The sequence below is a fragment of the Haliotis asinina genome, chromosome 11 (genome assembly GCF_037392515.1).
Source record: "Haliotis asinina isolate JCU_RB_2024 chromosome 11, JCU_Hal_asi_v2, whole genome shotgun sequence".
In the NCBI taxonomy this organism is placed as follows: domain Eukaryota; kingdom Metazoa; phylum Mollusca; class Gastropoda; order Lepetellida; family Haliotidae; genus Haliotis; species Haliotis asinina.
Genome location: NC_090290.1, coordinates 9,693,891 through 9,709,617, shown reverse-complemented (window position 1 = coordinate 9,709,617; position 15,727 = coordinate 9,693,891). Strand labels below are relative to the sequence as shown.

Genomic DNA, 15,727 nt, shown 5'->3' with positions numbered 1-15,727 from the left:
CACCTCTCGAGGCTGAACGGTTTACAATCCCTAGTGTGGTGCCATATGTGTTGGGAAGTGAAGTGACAATTGAAATAGCGTGTTTGCAGGTCAGTGATATATTTTGTGTTTGCAGGTCAGTGAAGTATTGTGTTTTTAAAGGTCGATGTAGTATTGTGTGTGTGAAGGTCATTGAGGTTTTGTGCGCTTGCAGGTCAGTGAAGTATTGTGTGTTTACAGGTTAGTGAAGTACTGTCCGTTTACAGGTCAGTGAATTTTTTTGTGTTTGCATGTCAGTGAAGTATTGCGTGTTTACATGTCAGTGAAGTATTGTGTGTTTAGGGGGCCACTGAAGTATCACGTGTTTACAGATTAGTGAAGTATTGTGTCTTAACAGGCCAGTGAAACGTTGTCTGTTTGCAGGTCTGTGACTTACTGTGTGCATAGAATTCAGTGACAGTGAAGTGTTGTGTGTTTACGGGTCACGTAATTATTGTGTGTGTACAGATCAGTGAAGTATTGTGTGTTTACAGGTCAACGAAGTATTGTGAGTTTACAGGTCAGTAAAGCGTTGTGTGTTGGTGAGTCACCTATATTTTAGTATGACTTGACTTAAGTTTTTATGTCAGCTTGATTGATTCTTTTCAGCTGACAACGTGACTACCGTCGAACATGTTGATAAGACTTGCGAGCCTCGTCCTTTCATTCGGACTGTTTGTGTACACTGAAGGATCGTCACACCGCGGCAGTAAGTAGGGCACTATCGTTGTATTATCTGTTTGATTGCTATTATACCCGTTGGTGAGTAATCAGAAAGTGTGCGGAATATAACTTCGTTATTAAGTATGATGCGACAATTCAGTGTAAATTCCTAACCGTTGTCAAGCAAGTGTGAAGTACAGAAGAGACTTACACACACCCACAGCCATTACGTGAAAACAGCATACAGGTATGCTTAAAGGGTTTAACAACAACAACTACAACAACAGCAACAACCTCAGTTGATTATGGTAATAATGCAGTGACAAATGGAGGAAGCCAATTGGCTATGAGGTAGAACAAAAGGTTCGTGACTAATAACATTAATCAGCAGTTATAGCTGGAGTGTTCTGCTTTGTTGTTTTTATCAGTTCAGTGTAGATGGGATGACATATCATTCATCTCTGTAGTAAAACACCGAAAGATCCCTTGTTACTTGACAAGTATTTGTCTAGTTCCTCTTGTCAGAAGGATTGTTTTCAGCTACATTATTGACTGACGTATCTGCTCCTTACTGTTTAAATGAAGTCAGTGGAAACGGGTTGCTTTGCTTTTTCCCCACAGGTTTGCGGAGACGTCGGTGTGAGTATGTCTGTAGTCAAAGATGTTCTGGAGATTAACTCCAGTTGGATTAAATGTATCTTTACATTCCATGACCAAAAACTTCAAAAAGAGACATATCAACACTCTCTGATATTGATGTGAAGAGGAGAACTGAAATATTCCGGAAGGCATGGAATTGCATATAATTACCTTTTCAAATTTAGATAGCCACTCACATATTGCTAGGCAAAAGAGCCGTGATGGTCCGAGGTAGAATAGGCCTTCAGCAACCCATGCTTGCCATAAAAACCGACTCAGCTTGTCCTAAGTGGCGACTAATGGGATCGGGTGGTCAGGATCGCTGACTTGGTGGATTCATGTCATCGATTCCCAATTGCGAAGATCGATGATCAATTTGTTGATCACTGGAATCTCTGGTCCAGACCTCGATTATTTACAGTCCGCAGCCATATAACTTGAATATTTCTGAGTGCGGTGTAAAACTCAACTCACTCACTCACGCTAGGCAAAAACCCTGCACTCAGTGTTTAGTGCTTAACGTAATTTTGTGACAGACTTCTTTAAACGTCAAGAAGATTCTCCCAAGACGTATTCTCACTAACCACATCAGACTGATGTTCAAAACAGAAAGACTTGTCATTGATTCATTTTAATACATTTAGGTGAACTCGTCATTTCTTTTGCCCCACTTCTTTAAATATATAAATGAATCATTTAACAGATGTAAAGGCTGGAGTTGAACGTTTCGTATTCATGAAGTTGTACATTATTTTTGATGACACAGATTATTCCTGCTATCCTCCACCGTATAGAGTGACACACGGTTCGTATACATGTTCTTCAACGACCTACAAGCCTGGCACCGTGTGCTACGTGTCCTGTGACCCCGGATACCAAGCTTTACACTCCGACGTCACATGCTGGGAAGGCACTTACGGATATTCCATGTCAATATGGTCCGGCAAATTTGGTTGCGAAGGTTCATACAACATATATTGTGTCCTTGAGTGCCTGTCTGTTTGCCTGTGTGTATTAGTAAACAGAACCATCGTCTTTCACATGAGGGGTTTGAAGTTTCCAATGAGACACCAATGAAAAGTCAATATGGCAGACTGTATGAGAGTCGGATTCACCTTTTGTAGGAATAATCACGGCATTATGACTGATGGGTTCTTGGCTTCAAACTTCAGAATCTTCCTATACACCCGAGTTCATAAAATAAAAGAAGCTAAACTGTATTAACCGCAGTCAGTGCTGCTCTTTAATTATATATATGAGTTTGGGTGTGTGTGTGTGTGTGTGTGTGTGTGTGTGTGTGTGTGTGTGTGTGTGTGCGTGTGTGAATTTTATATTACTTCAGTTTAGGCAGTTAGATGCATGCTTATTACTTCTGCGTTCACAAAATAAGATGAAGCTTACTTACATTAGTTACGTTTCAAAAAGTGACATATGAACATGAAATCTGGCCCGTCTGTGTACAGATGTTTGCGTTGTGTTCCTCTAAAATAATGCTAAGATTTATGGACTTCTTTGTTCAGGTGATGCGACGTTTCGGTACAGATGCTTGTATTGTTGGCCTACATTACAACGATACAAGAATCTGTATCAAAACGTCCCCTCGCCTGTATACGAATAAAGTTTGTCCTTATTTGTGTCGATCTAGTTGCCAATTGTACGTCCGCGCCCACTGCACTCAATGGAAAGCTTGACTGTCCTGCATACATTCCCATTGGCGCCTCCTGCAACCTGACCTGCAACTACGGGTTCCGACCTAGATACAGTGACAAACTGAACTGCCAGCACGGAGGTATATGGAGCTCCGATGCCAGCTGTGTAGGTAGGTCCAGGTATTTATTTACATCACATTGGAGATCCTTGCCATCTCTTCCGGAGATGTTGCTCCGTTTGATTTGTAAGAGGAAACGGAGAAACACTAGTGAATTTACATGACAAACTCATTCACAAAGATTGTTCACTTAAATAAGTTTGTACGTTTACCCTATTAATGGAAATGAACAATTTTATCTTCCAGAAGTGAAATGTCCTGCACCACCTCCTGTGAACAATGGCTTCCTCAGGTGTGGGAGCAGCATACTGCATAATTATAAACTGGATGATACGTGCCATGTCACGTGCAACCCAGGCTACAAATTGAATTCTTCTTCTGAGATCAAATGTTTGGACGACGATACTTGGTCTACTGCAAATTGTGTTGGTGAGTTAGTGACTTGGTGAATGAGTGTTTGATTGAGTCAGTCAATGTTGCATTCTAGTTCTACACGTCTAACATGGAAAATACTTTTAAACAGTTAGACAATGAAATATCTAGCAGATGAATATATAGCTTATATTTGTGGACATGTGTAATATGATAATGTTATGTCTCTGTAAATAATGACATACTGTTTATATGTTTGAGTGTCGAAGTCATGGTCAACATGTCGTATCGAAGCAAACAGAATGAACTCCCTTGGAGAGCTATAACAGAGAAATCATACCTCTTAAAAGCTTGTGGAATTAACTGAACTGAAGGAATTTTTTGCTAAAAGATTAAATTCAATTTTCTGCAGTAACATTCATGATACAGATCTAGTGCACAGACCGACTAACGGAGATACGATACGCTCAAATAACGTGGAAATTATGCAAGACAATGTGGCCATCAAACGACACACATAGCCCGTACGACTTTGGATGCAGATGAAAACCTGTTGCACTGTTGCTTGATATCGTGACCTTCACATGACAGGATTGAAGTTTGTTGACATGGACAGAGATCATGGCAGACTGCTTGGGACTTGAACTAATTATGGCAATGTGACGGATGGGTTCTTGGTTTCAAACTTCAAAATTTACCTATACATTCGCGTTCACAGTCTTAGATTCTAGTAGATTGACTGCATAAAAAATAATAAGACGGAAACTAAATTTCACTAACAGCAGTCAATGTTGCATTCTAGTCCTGCACGTCTAACATGCAAAATAAACGTTAACAATTAGACAATTAAACATCTAGCATATGACTATAGGTTTATATTACTGGACATGTGTAATATGATAATCTAATGTCTCTGTAAGTAATAACATACTGTTTATATGTTTGAATGTCGAAGTCAGAGTCAGCATGTTGAATGGAAGCAAACAGAATTAAATCCCTTGGAGAGCTACAACGGAAACGAGGTACACCTTATGAAATTAACTGAATCGAAGGAATTTTTTCTAAAAGTAAACTACATGAAATTCAAAACCATACAGTGACATTCACGGGATGGATCTAGTGCACAGAACAACTAATGGACATACGCACAAATAACGCGGAAATTACGCAGGATAACGTCACCATCAAGCGACACACATACGACTTGGGATACAAATGAAACATTGTTGAATGTACTGTTGCTTGATATAGTGACCTTCAAGAGAAACACACAGTCAACTGAGTAGCAGACACATCTTTGTTGACATGTGACAAAATGTGACAAATACTCTTACAAACACTGCTTACCAGCTAATTACTTACTTAATCTGGCGACATGTTACTTTCTGAAGGAAGATGTATGTTTGTGCCTGTCACACGTTACTGGACAGTGACCAGTTATCGCCAACACCTAGCTGTAGCTCTTGCGGAGACAGCTTGGTTTCAATTTAACTCTCGTACTCTGTCGCTTTAGTGACGTGTAAATGTAAGAAATACAATAAAGGTACAAATCAAGCTCTTTTCTCAAGCGCTACAGCTAGGTTTTGGCGACAACTGGTACGCGGCGATACCTGGTCGCTATCCAGCTGTGAAGTAATCTTAATTCTTAAAATATTAGTCATATCAATCTATACAGTGCGACGTATGATAGGTAGGATGAAACTTTATAGTTTTCAGTTTTTAGTTTTCAGATTTAGTTTTCAGAAACTGTCAAAAGGACATTAAGTCTGGTCTGTCTGTGTACAGACATTTGCCTTGTGTCGCTGTAACTTGTCACAGAATCCAATAATGACAAAACGTACGGATGTACAACTTCTTTATTCAGGTGACGCGACGCTTCGATACACATGCTTGTATTGTTGACCTACATTACAAAGATACAAGAATCTGTATTAAAAAAAGTTGCATCCGCTGAATAAGAAATTGTTCATCCATAGAGTTTGTCCTTAATTGTGCCGATCTAGCTGTCAATTGTACAACTACACCCACTGCACTCAATGGAAAGCTTGACTGTCCTGCATACATTCCCATTGGCGCCTCCTGCAACCTGACCTGCAACTACGGGTTCCGACCTAGATACAGTCACAAGCTAAACTGCCAGTCTGGTGGTATCTGGAGCTCCGATGCCAGCTGTGTAGGTAGGTCCAGGAACTTATTTAAATCACATTGTAGATCCCTGCCTACTCTTCCATCCCAGTAGTGAGTGGTCATCACCATCGTCGTCACAGTGGAGTTAGCGTTGGCGATGGCGATGACGATGACGATGACGATGGCGTTGGCGGCGGTGGTGGTGGTAGTAGTAGTAGTGGTGGTGGTGGTGGTAGTAGTAGTGGTGGTGGTGGTGGTGGCGGCGGTGGTGGTGGTAGTGGTTGTGGTTGTGGTAGTAGTAGTAGTAGTACTTAATGGGGGCAACTGGGGAAAATGAAACTTATGTGTGAAATTATGATTCATAATTAAATGTTTTAATTTCTATTTGGGTATAGAACAGGTGTGTCCCCCTCCTCCAGCTGTGTCCAATGGTCGGTACAACTGCACTGGTGCCACCATGAATATTGACACCGTCTGTGGTCTCCAATGTGACAGTGGATACAAACCCTCGACTGGGGTGACGGCGATGACGTGCCTGGATGGTGAAACGTGGACTGCACCGGGATCGTGCATAGGTGGGGGACTTTAATATTATACACATCGATACATTACGTGTTTTTGAGACATCATTTGGTTCTAGTACAACGCATTTTAAAATGAATTAAGTTGAAGGGGACATGGAAAAAGGATCGTCTATGCTGTTTTATCTTACCTCACAAACAAATGTCGTTTTCTGACTGCCAGTAGCTAATCCCTCTTCTTTTATTTTCAATGTAACCCCGCTGCCAACTGCAACTCATTCAATACTTCGTGGTAACTCTTCTTTATCTCGAATAACACTGAATCAAGTATAATTACCTATGTTTTGCGAATGCAAATCGATGGAAGGGAGATAAGTCTTTTTCTTGTGTCGTCTGGCGGTGGTTACAAAACAATTTGCCTCGCATTCCAATAAATAGATAAATTTTGACAAAACGTTAAATGTAGTCCCCGTGAATATTAAATATTGGCTTACACCACGGTGATTTTACTAATATCTGCGGAGAAAAAAAAGCAAGATGCAAGAATTCGAATCATTTGATTCAAACAGGTTGGCTGAAATGTTCGATATCCGTGCATAAAACAGTTCAAAATGAACATTGAAGTGTTCCGTAAGATAAATGCTTTGTTCACTGGTCATGCTGGGGGCGGGCATGAGTTGATGTACCCTTTATTTTTGTTTGTGTCGTGCTCGGGCTCAGGGAACATAAACAAACATAGACGGTTAATCAACTCATGCCCCCCCATGACCAGTGAACAATATATTCCACAGAAAAGAAGTGTCACGTCCCCCAACATGTGGACAATGGGCACCTCAACTGTAGCACACCCTCAGTCAAGACGGGCACTTCCTGTAACTTGACTTGTGAGTCCGGGTTCGGGCCCAGCTTTGGGGTCCGAGAAAGGCTCTGTCGGTCGGATGAGACGTGGTCGGAATCAGTCACATGTGTTGGTCAGTATAAACTGTAACCCTTCTAGGTCAGTGTCATCCGTGTAGGTCAATGTAATCTGTGTAGGTTAATTTGTAGGTTAGTGTAACCCGTGTATGTCACTGTAATTCATGATGGAAAATGTAATCCGCGCAGATCAGTGTAACCCGTTTAGATCAATGTAATCTGTGTATGCCGATGTAATGCATGCATTGAAATCTGTGTACGTAAATGCAACATGTGTAGCTCAGTGTGTCCCGTATATGTCTGAGCATTGTGTGTAGATCTGTATCCCCTTTAGGTCTGTGTAATTTCGGCCTATCGATGTAATCAGTGTAGGTCAATGTAATCTGTGCAAGCTAATATAATCTGTTAAGGTCAGTATTGAATGAAAAATCGATGGACCTTCATTATGTTGTATCATGATATCATGATAACAGGTTACGTTTCCAAAATGTGGCCTTCTGTCACTCCTGTCTTGCTGCACCACTGACTTACCTGACAAAGAACGGGCAGAGGAAGAACGTAAGTTTTTAACTTTCCCGGTTTTCCATTCCAGACACATCTCCTCCGGTCTTCATTAATTGTCCCTCTAGCCAGTCTCACATCCTGAAACCAAACCAAACAAGCATCAACATCACGTGGCCAGAGGTCAAGGCCATAGACTCTCCAAACGGCGACTTCCTGAATGTGACCTTGACTTCGTTCCTGCAACCCGGAAGTGGTTATCCAGCAGGAAACTACACAATACATTACGAGACCATGGATAAGTCAGGAAACAAGGCTCATCCCTGCTCCTTCACAGTGTCAATATGGAGTACGAGAGTATTGAGCTGATTGGTCCTGTAGACGACAATATGTACTGGGATAGATTCGTAGATATCGAAAGGTCTAAACATCAACAGATAATGAAATGCCCAGTTAATTGTAGGAATTATTGGCTTCCTAAGGTAGCTATATCTAAAGCTAGATTTTCCATTAACTATTTTATAATTTAACAATATTACATCAAAAAGCGAAATGTATCTTTGATTGGTGCCAATTTACCGCCCCAAGTATACGACTATATTCGGGATGCTTAAACGAATTGCTGTAACACTGTCTTAAATGGTAATATCTGTGTAATACAGAACTACTGATCTTAGACATTTTTCTACTGAAAAATGACACATTTGCAATTTTGTAGCAACAAGTTACGTTTCTTTCCCCAACCATCAGCGAATTAATATTTACTTGGTATTTCCAAACCACAACAAAGTGAAGTGGAGATAAAGAATGCTTGCAAAGGCATGCACAAATTCAAGAAACGTTCTGTGATAATAACAGTATAATAACAACATGGAAAAACCTGTTGAGCGTGATGTATCTATTACCATAGACAGTAATGTCTTTCAGTAGATCTTAATCGATAATCGCAATTGCTTTGTAGCGTCATGTTTACATTAAAAGTCAATATTGCAAAAGCTTTAAACAAAACAGTATTATAGCAAATGTTGATAGAATGGTATTAAGCAAATTCAAGACCAGTTCGTAACGAATATCTTCGGAAACAGATTCCGCCGGGAATCACAAGATAGGCAAGTGAAAATATCTTAATAAGAATTCAAGAGTGTATTTGCTATTCTACAGCTTGTCCGCCAGGCTCCTACCTTGATGTGTCAAAGGACAAATGTGTTCCGTGTCCTACTGGAACATACCAGGAATATAAAGGGCATGTGGCATGTGTTCCGTGTCTAATCGGCTTCACGACATCGTCAGAGGGGTCAGATTCCTCATCCAAATGTAAAGGTAAACATTGTCATTTATTTATATTGATGAACAGTCTGGAGTCCTTTATCTCTTGACGTCTAATTGGCTATATGTTTTGTCTTGAAGTGGATGTGTTCAGGTAACATCCATAGATACAAATGCAGCGTCCCAAAATTATCTTCAACGTTTCGAATTTCAAAAATCAAAGTTTTCGAAACTCTTTATAAATAGAGAGAAACGGATATGCTCCAGTCCATAATTTGACTTGTACCACAATATACCTGAATATTTATTCATTGAATAATTAACTTCCCTTTGCATGTGGCTCACCTTTTCGTGAACAAATACTACAGTCGATCTCAGTTTTATTGAGATTTCTCATGAAGATTCACAATGCTCATCTAAATCCAACCTTTGTCAATCACTGGTGTGCATTTGTGTGTGCACCACAGTTATTCAGGATCTTGATGTTTGTATGGGACGGTGCATTTAACAGGTTGTCCAAAAGGCTCCTATCTTGATGTGCCAAAGATGAAATGTGTTCTGTGTCCTACGGGAACATACCAAGAGCATGAAGGAAGTCTACAATGTGTATCATGTCTACACGGGTTCACGACCGTCTCGGAGGGATCCAACTCCTCTTCCAGCTGCAGTGGTACATATTTCATTTATCTTAAAGTAAAAGACCCATGAAGATCCGGGTTAGAATATTGGACTTGCGTAACCCAAGATTTTCGTAAGAGGCGACTAACGGGATCGGGTGGTCAGACTGGCTGACTTGGTTGACTCATGCCTTCATATCCCAATTGTGCAGATTTATGCTCATGCTGTTGATCAATGGATTGTTTGGTCCAGACTCGATTAGTTACAGACTGCCCCCATATGGCTGGAATATTGCTGAGAGCGGCGTAAAACTAAACACACTCTCTCACTGTGGTGACTGCATGTTCAGATCACCAGTTCGGAAGCATAAGTAGACGTAAGAAGTGATATGTTTATCATAATTATAGTGTATGCAAGCTCTCCTGTTTGCAATTGCCCGTATTTCATAAGGATATCGTTCCTAATAGTATTAGTTAATTTGGTGTTTATTATGGATATGCTTTTGATGAATACGCTTTATAAGAAAAAAAGACTAGTTTGTGTATCATAAGCAACGTAAAACCGCCTGTTCCTCTGTCCTGACTAATGATGTGTAACATGTCGTCGGTTTCCAGAGGGTTAACTATGGCAGCAACTGCCCGAGCACATGGTGGACTTGGAGACGTGTACAATGTGTACATGTTCACTGATTTAGTGGTTCATATAGAATGCTACATTAGACAATCTGCTTGTAGAGCAGTACAGTTAACCTGGAGAACTTCCAACACACAACAGCCACACATTGCTCTACAACACTACAGGTAGGCTGGAGACCTTCTAACACTTAAAATGCCAACTGTTGCTCTCCAACAGGTCCCTGTGGTCCTGGCAGCTTCTCCTCGGATGGCCTTGAACCCTGCTCCCTGTGTCCCATAGGAACATACCAGACTCAGTCAGGATCCAAACAGTGTGACTCCTGTCCTGGGGGAAAGGGGACGAAGATGCCCGGGGGCAAGAGGCTTGGAGACTGTACGCTCTATAAACTGTGCCAATATTCTCATTACAATTTGTCTGGTTGGTATGGGTGACTGCCTTAATCGTTTTGAGAGACGATTTGATTTCCTTGCTGTTTAAAGTCGCACTCCTGTATGGGGTAGGTTTGTAAATTCTGGACCAGATAATCCAGAAATTATCAACATAAGGATCGATGCTCATAACTGGGATATGATGACATGTATTAACCAAGTCAGTGAGTCTGATCGTCCGATCCCCTCAATCGCCTCTTACAACAAGCATGGTTTGCTGAACACCAATTCTAACACGGATCTTCAAGGTCTTGGTGAGATGAACCTCATTGACCCATTTATGCATCTTACTGCTGAAAGCATGCCATCGTCTCTCAAAACAGAGGACGCTGCTCAAAACATAAATCACAGCTTTGTTATAGGAGTTGTTTAGACACAAGCTGTGTGTTGCATTATACAAGCTTTTCCTTGCTCTGTCACTTAGGGCTATGGGTATATTTCCAGGCATATGCCCCAGAGGATATTACCTGATGGACGTCTTGCTCCTGACGAAATGTGTGGCTTGTCCTAAAGGAACCTACCAAGATCAAGAAGACAGTAATAAGTGTGTGTATTGTCCATGGGGTCTCTCCACATCTACAGATGGTTCTGGCTCCAAGACGGACTGCAAAGGTGGGGCATATACGGCATTATCATAAATATAGTTTTATTGTTTTATGCAAATCGATAACATGGAGGATTTTCTGACATTTATCATCAGTTTACGATTTTAGAATCGTCTTTAATAAATGTTACCCCCGTTACATAAACCGGCGGATCGTAGCCGCTTCCGATCTTTACGATTCGATCCTCGATAATAGGGAGACTCTACCGTGCCAGAACTGGGAAAATCTCCCACTACACAGTGTAGCACAGTATTTGTTTTGGAACCAAGAAAAAACGTGGAGAAGAAACCTCGAGTGCGAAAGAGCAATTGTTCTCCTAAATAATTACCAGTTATGCTTTTTCTTCGTCTTCACATAGCCGCCATTTTCGTCTCTCTTTGATCGATTTAATGCAATCCTAATATGGTCAATAGCAATTTAGGCTTTGGATCTTAACTTGGGTAAGATCGGTTAGTGGGCCGGTATGTCGATCGTAACGTCAAGCTGCGATTGTGATTTTGGGTGTTTACGATTGGCACAGGGCTAAGATCGGTTAGTTGAACAGCATCGTGGGTGTCTTTCCACTATACGATCCTACCTGTGATCAGTCTCAGCAAGTTACGCTACTTTTATAATCGTCATAACTAAAAGACACACCCGTTCCACTCACAGATCGTAGTAGTCGATCCCCATCTTATGATACAATCCAAGCTCACAGGTCGTAGAAGTCCATCTCCATCTTATAATACAATTCAAGCTCACAGATCGTAGTAGTCGATCCCCATCTTGTGATACAATCCAAGCTCACAGATCGTAGTAGTCGATCTCCATCTTATGAAACAATCCAAGCTCACATATCGTAGTAGTCGATCCCCATCTTGTGAAACAATCCAAGCTCACAGATCGTAGTAGTCGATCCCCATCTTATGATACAATCCAAGCTCACAGATCGTAGTAGTCGATCTCCATCTTATGATACAATCCAAGCTCACAGATCGTAGTAGTCGATCTCCATCTTATGAAACAATCCAAGCTCACATATCGTAGTAGTCGATCCCCATCTTGTGAAACAATCCAAGCTCACAGATCGTAGTAGTCGATCCCCATCTTATGATACAATCCAAGCTCACAGATCGTAGTAGTCGATCCCCATCTTATGATACAATTCAGGCTCACAGATCGTAGTAGTCGATCCCCATCTTATGATACAATTCAAGCTCACAGATCGTAGTAGTCGATCCCCATCTTATGATACAATTCAGGCTCACAAATCGTAGTAGTCGATCCCCATCTTATGATACAATTCAAGCTCACAGATCGTAGTAGTCGATCCCCATCTTATGAAACAATCCAAGCTCACAGATCGTAGTAGTCGATCCCCATCTTATGAAACAATCCAAGCTCACAGATCGTAGTAGTCGATCCCCATCTTATAATACAATTCAAGCTCACAGATCGTAGTAGTCGATCCCCATCTTATGATACAATCCAAGCTCACAGATCGTAGTAGTCGATCTCCAGCTTATAATACAACCCAAGCTCACAGATCGTAGTAGTCGATCCCCATCTTATGATACAGTCCAAGCTCACAGATCGTAGTAGTCGATCCCCATCTTATGAAACAATCCAAGCTCACAGATCGTAGTAGTCGATCCCCATCTTATGAAACAATCCAAGCTCACAGATCGTAGTAGTCGATCCCCATCTTATGAACCAATCCAAGCTCACAGATCGTAGTAGTCGATCCCCATCTTATGATACAATCCAAGCTCACAGATCGTAGTAGTCGATCCCCATCTTATGAAACAATCCAAGCTCACAGATCGTAGTAGTCGATCCCCATCTTATGATACAATCCAAGCTCACAGATCGTAGTAGTCCATCTCCATCTTATAATACAATTCAAGTTTACAGATCGTAGTAATCGATCCCCATCTTGTGATACAATCCAAGCTCACAGATCGTAGTAGTCGATCTTCATCTTATAATACAATTCAAGTTTACAGATCGTAGTAATCGATCCCCATCTTGTGATACAATCCAAGCTCACAGATCGTAGTAGTCGATCTCCAGCTTATAATACAACCCAAGCTCACAGATCGTAGTAGTCGATCCCCATCTTATGATACAGTCCAAGCTCACAGATCGTAGTAGTCGATCCCCATCTTATGAAACAATCCAAGCTCACAGATCGTAGTAATCGATCCCCATCTTGTGATACAATCCAAGCTCACAGATCGTAGTAGTCGATCTTCATCTTATAATACAATTCAAGCGCACAGATCGTAGTAGTCGATCCCCATCTTATGATACAATCCAAGCTCACAGATCGTAGTAGTCCATCTCCATCTTATAATACAATTCAAGTTTACAGATCGTAGTAATCGATCCCCATCTTATGATACAATCCAAGCTCACAGATCGTAGTAGTCCATCTCCATCTTATAATACAATTCAAGTTTACAGATCGTAGTAATCGATCCCCATCTTGTGATACAATCCAAGCTCACAGATCGTAGTAGTCGATCTTCATCTTATAATACAATTCAAGCGCACAGATCGTAGTAGTCGATCCCCATCTTGTGATACAATCCAAGCTCACAGATCGTAGTAGTCGATCTCCATCTTATAATACAATTCAAGCTCACAGATCGTAGTAGTCGATCCCCTTCTTGTGATACAATCCAAGCTCACAGATCGTAGTAGTCGATCTCCATCTTATGATACAATTAAAGCTTAGATTGAAACTGCTTCGTGCGAGTGATACAGAAATTCGAAGTAGATTTGGCCCAAAGGACTCATTGCAAACGTAGAGGAAAAAAACCTCCTAGTGAAATATTCGCTCTCCTTTTTCACATAGAATATAAAAGCCACAATTTGGTTTCTCTGCATTTGACTTTAGTGATCCTAAGTTAGTCATGAGCAGCTTACACTTTGGATTTTAACTTGACGATTGGGTATGTCGGTATGTCGATCGTAACGTCAAGCTAATATTGTGATATTACGGTTTCCGCTTTCCGTAGGGCTAAGGTCGTCTAGTGGAACGGCAGCCTGGTCGCTCTGTTTTAGGAACTTGACATGACGTGGCCAGTATCCCTTTTGTTCAGAATCCGTCCATTTAGAATCAAAACTGAGTCCATGCCACTGCTATTACAGCTCCGTGTCAGCCCGGAACTTCTTCATCTGACGGTCTTCAACCGTGTACTCCATGTCCGAGAGGATCGTATCAGAGTTCGACCGGACAAACAAACTGTGACCTTTGCCCTAAAGGTCACACTACCAACGCCACGGGTGCTCTCGGGTCGACAGACTGCACAGCGTCTGGTGTCTGAATACAACATGGAATGCAGAATCATTTGTATACAATGTGGCGTTGGTCATTAACGGTACCCGCGTTGAAGGCTATCCGGATGCTACACATGACTCGTAATTTAATGGAACACAGATTCTCTATATTTACATTATCTGGTGTTTGTCATTGTTATTTAGACATAAAGAAGCCTTATTATAGCTATGTGTAGGAAATATGTAATAAATATACGGGAACAGTTTCAAAATATGTCACTTCATTATCAAAATGATGAAAAACAACCAGTGTCGTATAGACATGATACTAAACGACCTTCCGTGTAATACCATTTTTATTAAACGAGTTAATGATCTGGTATCAAACGAGCGAAAGCGATTTTGATACTAAATCTTTTTTTATTTTGTTTATATTTTCATATTTTCAACATACAGACATGATTCACAATATTCAGACACACAAAACGAATACATGTATTCTCAATAAGTTATAAAGACTAGCTTCTGATGTACAGTAGACATAATTGATAACAATAACAGACATCATGCGCTCAATAAATCATGTAGAGAGGACCAGAATTTAACAAACATGTCTTCTTCACCTGATAACCGGTATGAATATTTTGTGGAATCATAGAACTGGTTAATCTGGTTCTTGATGTAAGCAATATCAGGTTTTCGCTTTTTAATAGAGAATTTGTAAATAAGGTTTTTGACTAACACAATTATCGCACATATAGGATTGTCTTGTTTTCCTTTTAAACCAAACATTATCTTTGAAATCGTAAATATTACACTTACTTGAACTGATTTTAACCACATTTCTGGATGTTTCCAAATTTCCACAGTTTCTTTGCAGTACCAAAATAGGTGTTCTATGGTCTCTACTTCTGCATTGCAAAGACGACAAAAAGGCGAATCTGATAACTTTATCTTAAATTTAAAACTGTTAATCGGAAGAATACGATGAATTATTCTATATTGGAACCATTTTAGATCAATACTACGAATAGATGTTTGTGCAATGGTATTGAAGACTGAAAATTGTAGGCCTAAAGTTCATTTCCCATTTTTTGTAGCAAGACAACTGAATCAACCAATATTGCATAGACGTGTTTATTTTTCACTTTTTAACAATATGATAAAAATTGAAAGGGTAAATTGGACAGAAAAGAACGTTTATTTCTTTTTCATTATGTTCTAGTTTGTTTATATAGGCTGACACTGCTCTTTTTACGCTTTCGAAAGTCAAAAAATTTATTTTGACTTTAAACGTCATCTGAAATTCATCAAATCTTAGAGCTCTTCCTTCTTCACTAAACAGGTCGTTTACAAATACAATTCCCTCTTTATACCATGTATTGT

The 15,727-nt window shown here is 40.4% G+C and overlaps 1 protein-coding gene across 1 annotated transcript; it reads left to right on the top strand.

Moving 5' to 3' along the window:
* Positions 1-8: 8 nt before the first annotated feature.
* LOC137256089 (sushi, von Willebrand factor type A, EGF and pentraxin domain-containing protein 1-like) lies at positions 9-15,095 on the top strand. Its single transcript, XM_067793789.1, has 14 exons — positions 9-89; positions 628-747; positions 2,087-2,281; positions 2,966-3,139; positions 3,335-3,517; positions 5,464-5,637; positions 5,983-6,162; positions 6,900-7,079; positions 7,616-7,873; positions 8,686-8,844; positions 9,302-9,460; positions 10,261-10,416; positions 10,917-11,084; positions 14,213-15,095. The coding sequence occupies exons 3-14, from the start codon at positions 2,248-2,250 to the stop codon at positions 14,386-14,388; spliced, it is 2,001 nt and encodes a 666-aa protein (XP_067649890.1). The 5' UTR covers positions 9-89; positions 628-747; positions 2,087-2,247; the 3' UTR covers positions 14,389-15,095.
* The last annotated feature ends 632 nt before the right edge of the window (positions 15,096-15,727 follow it).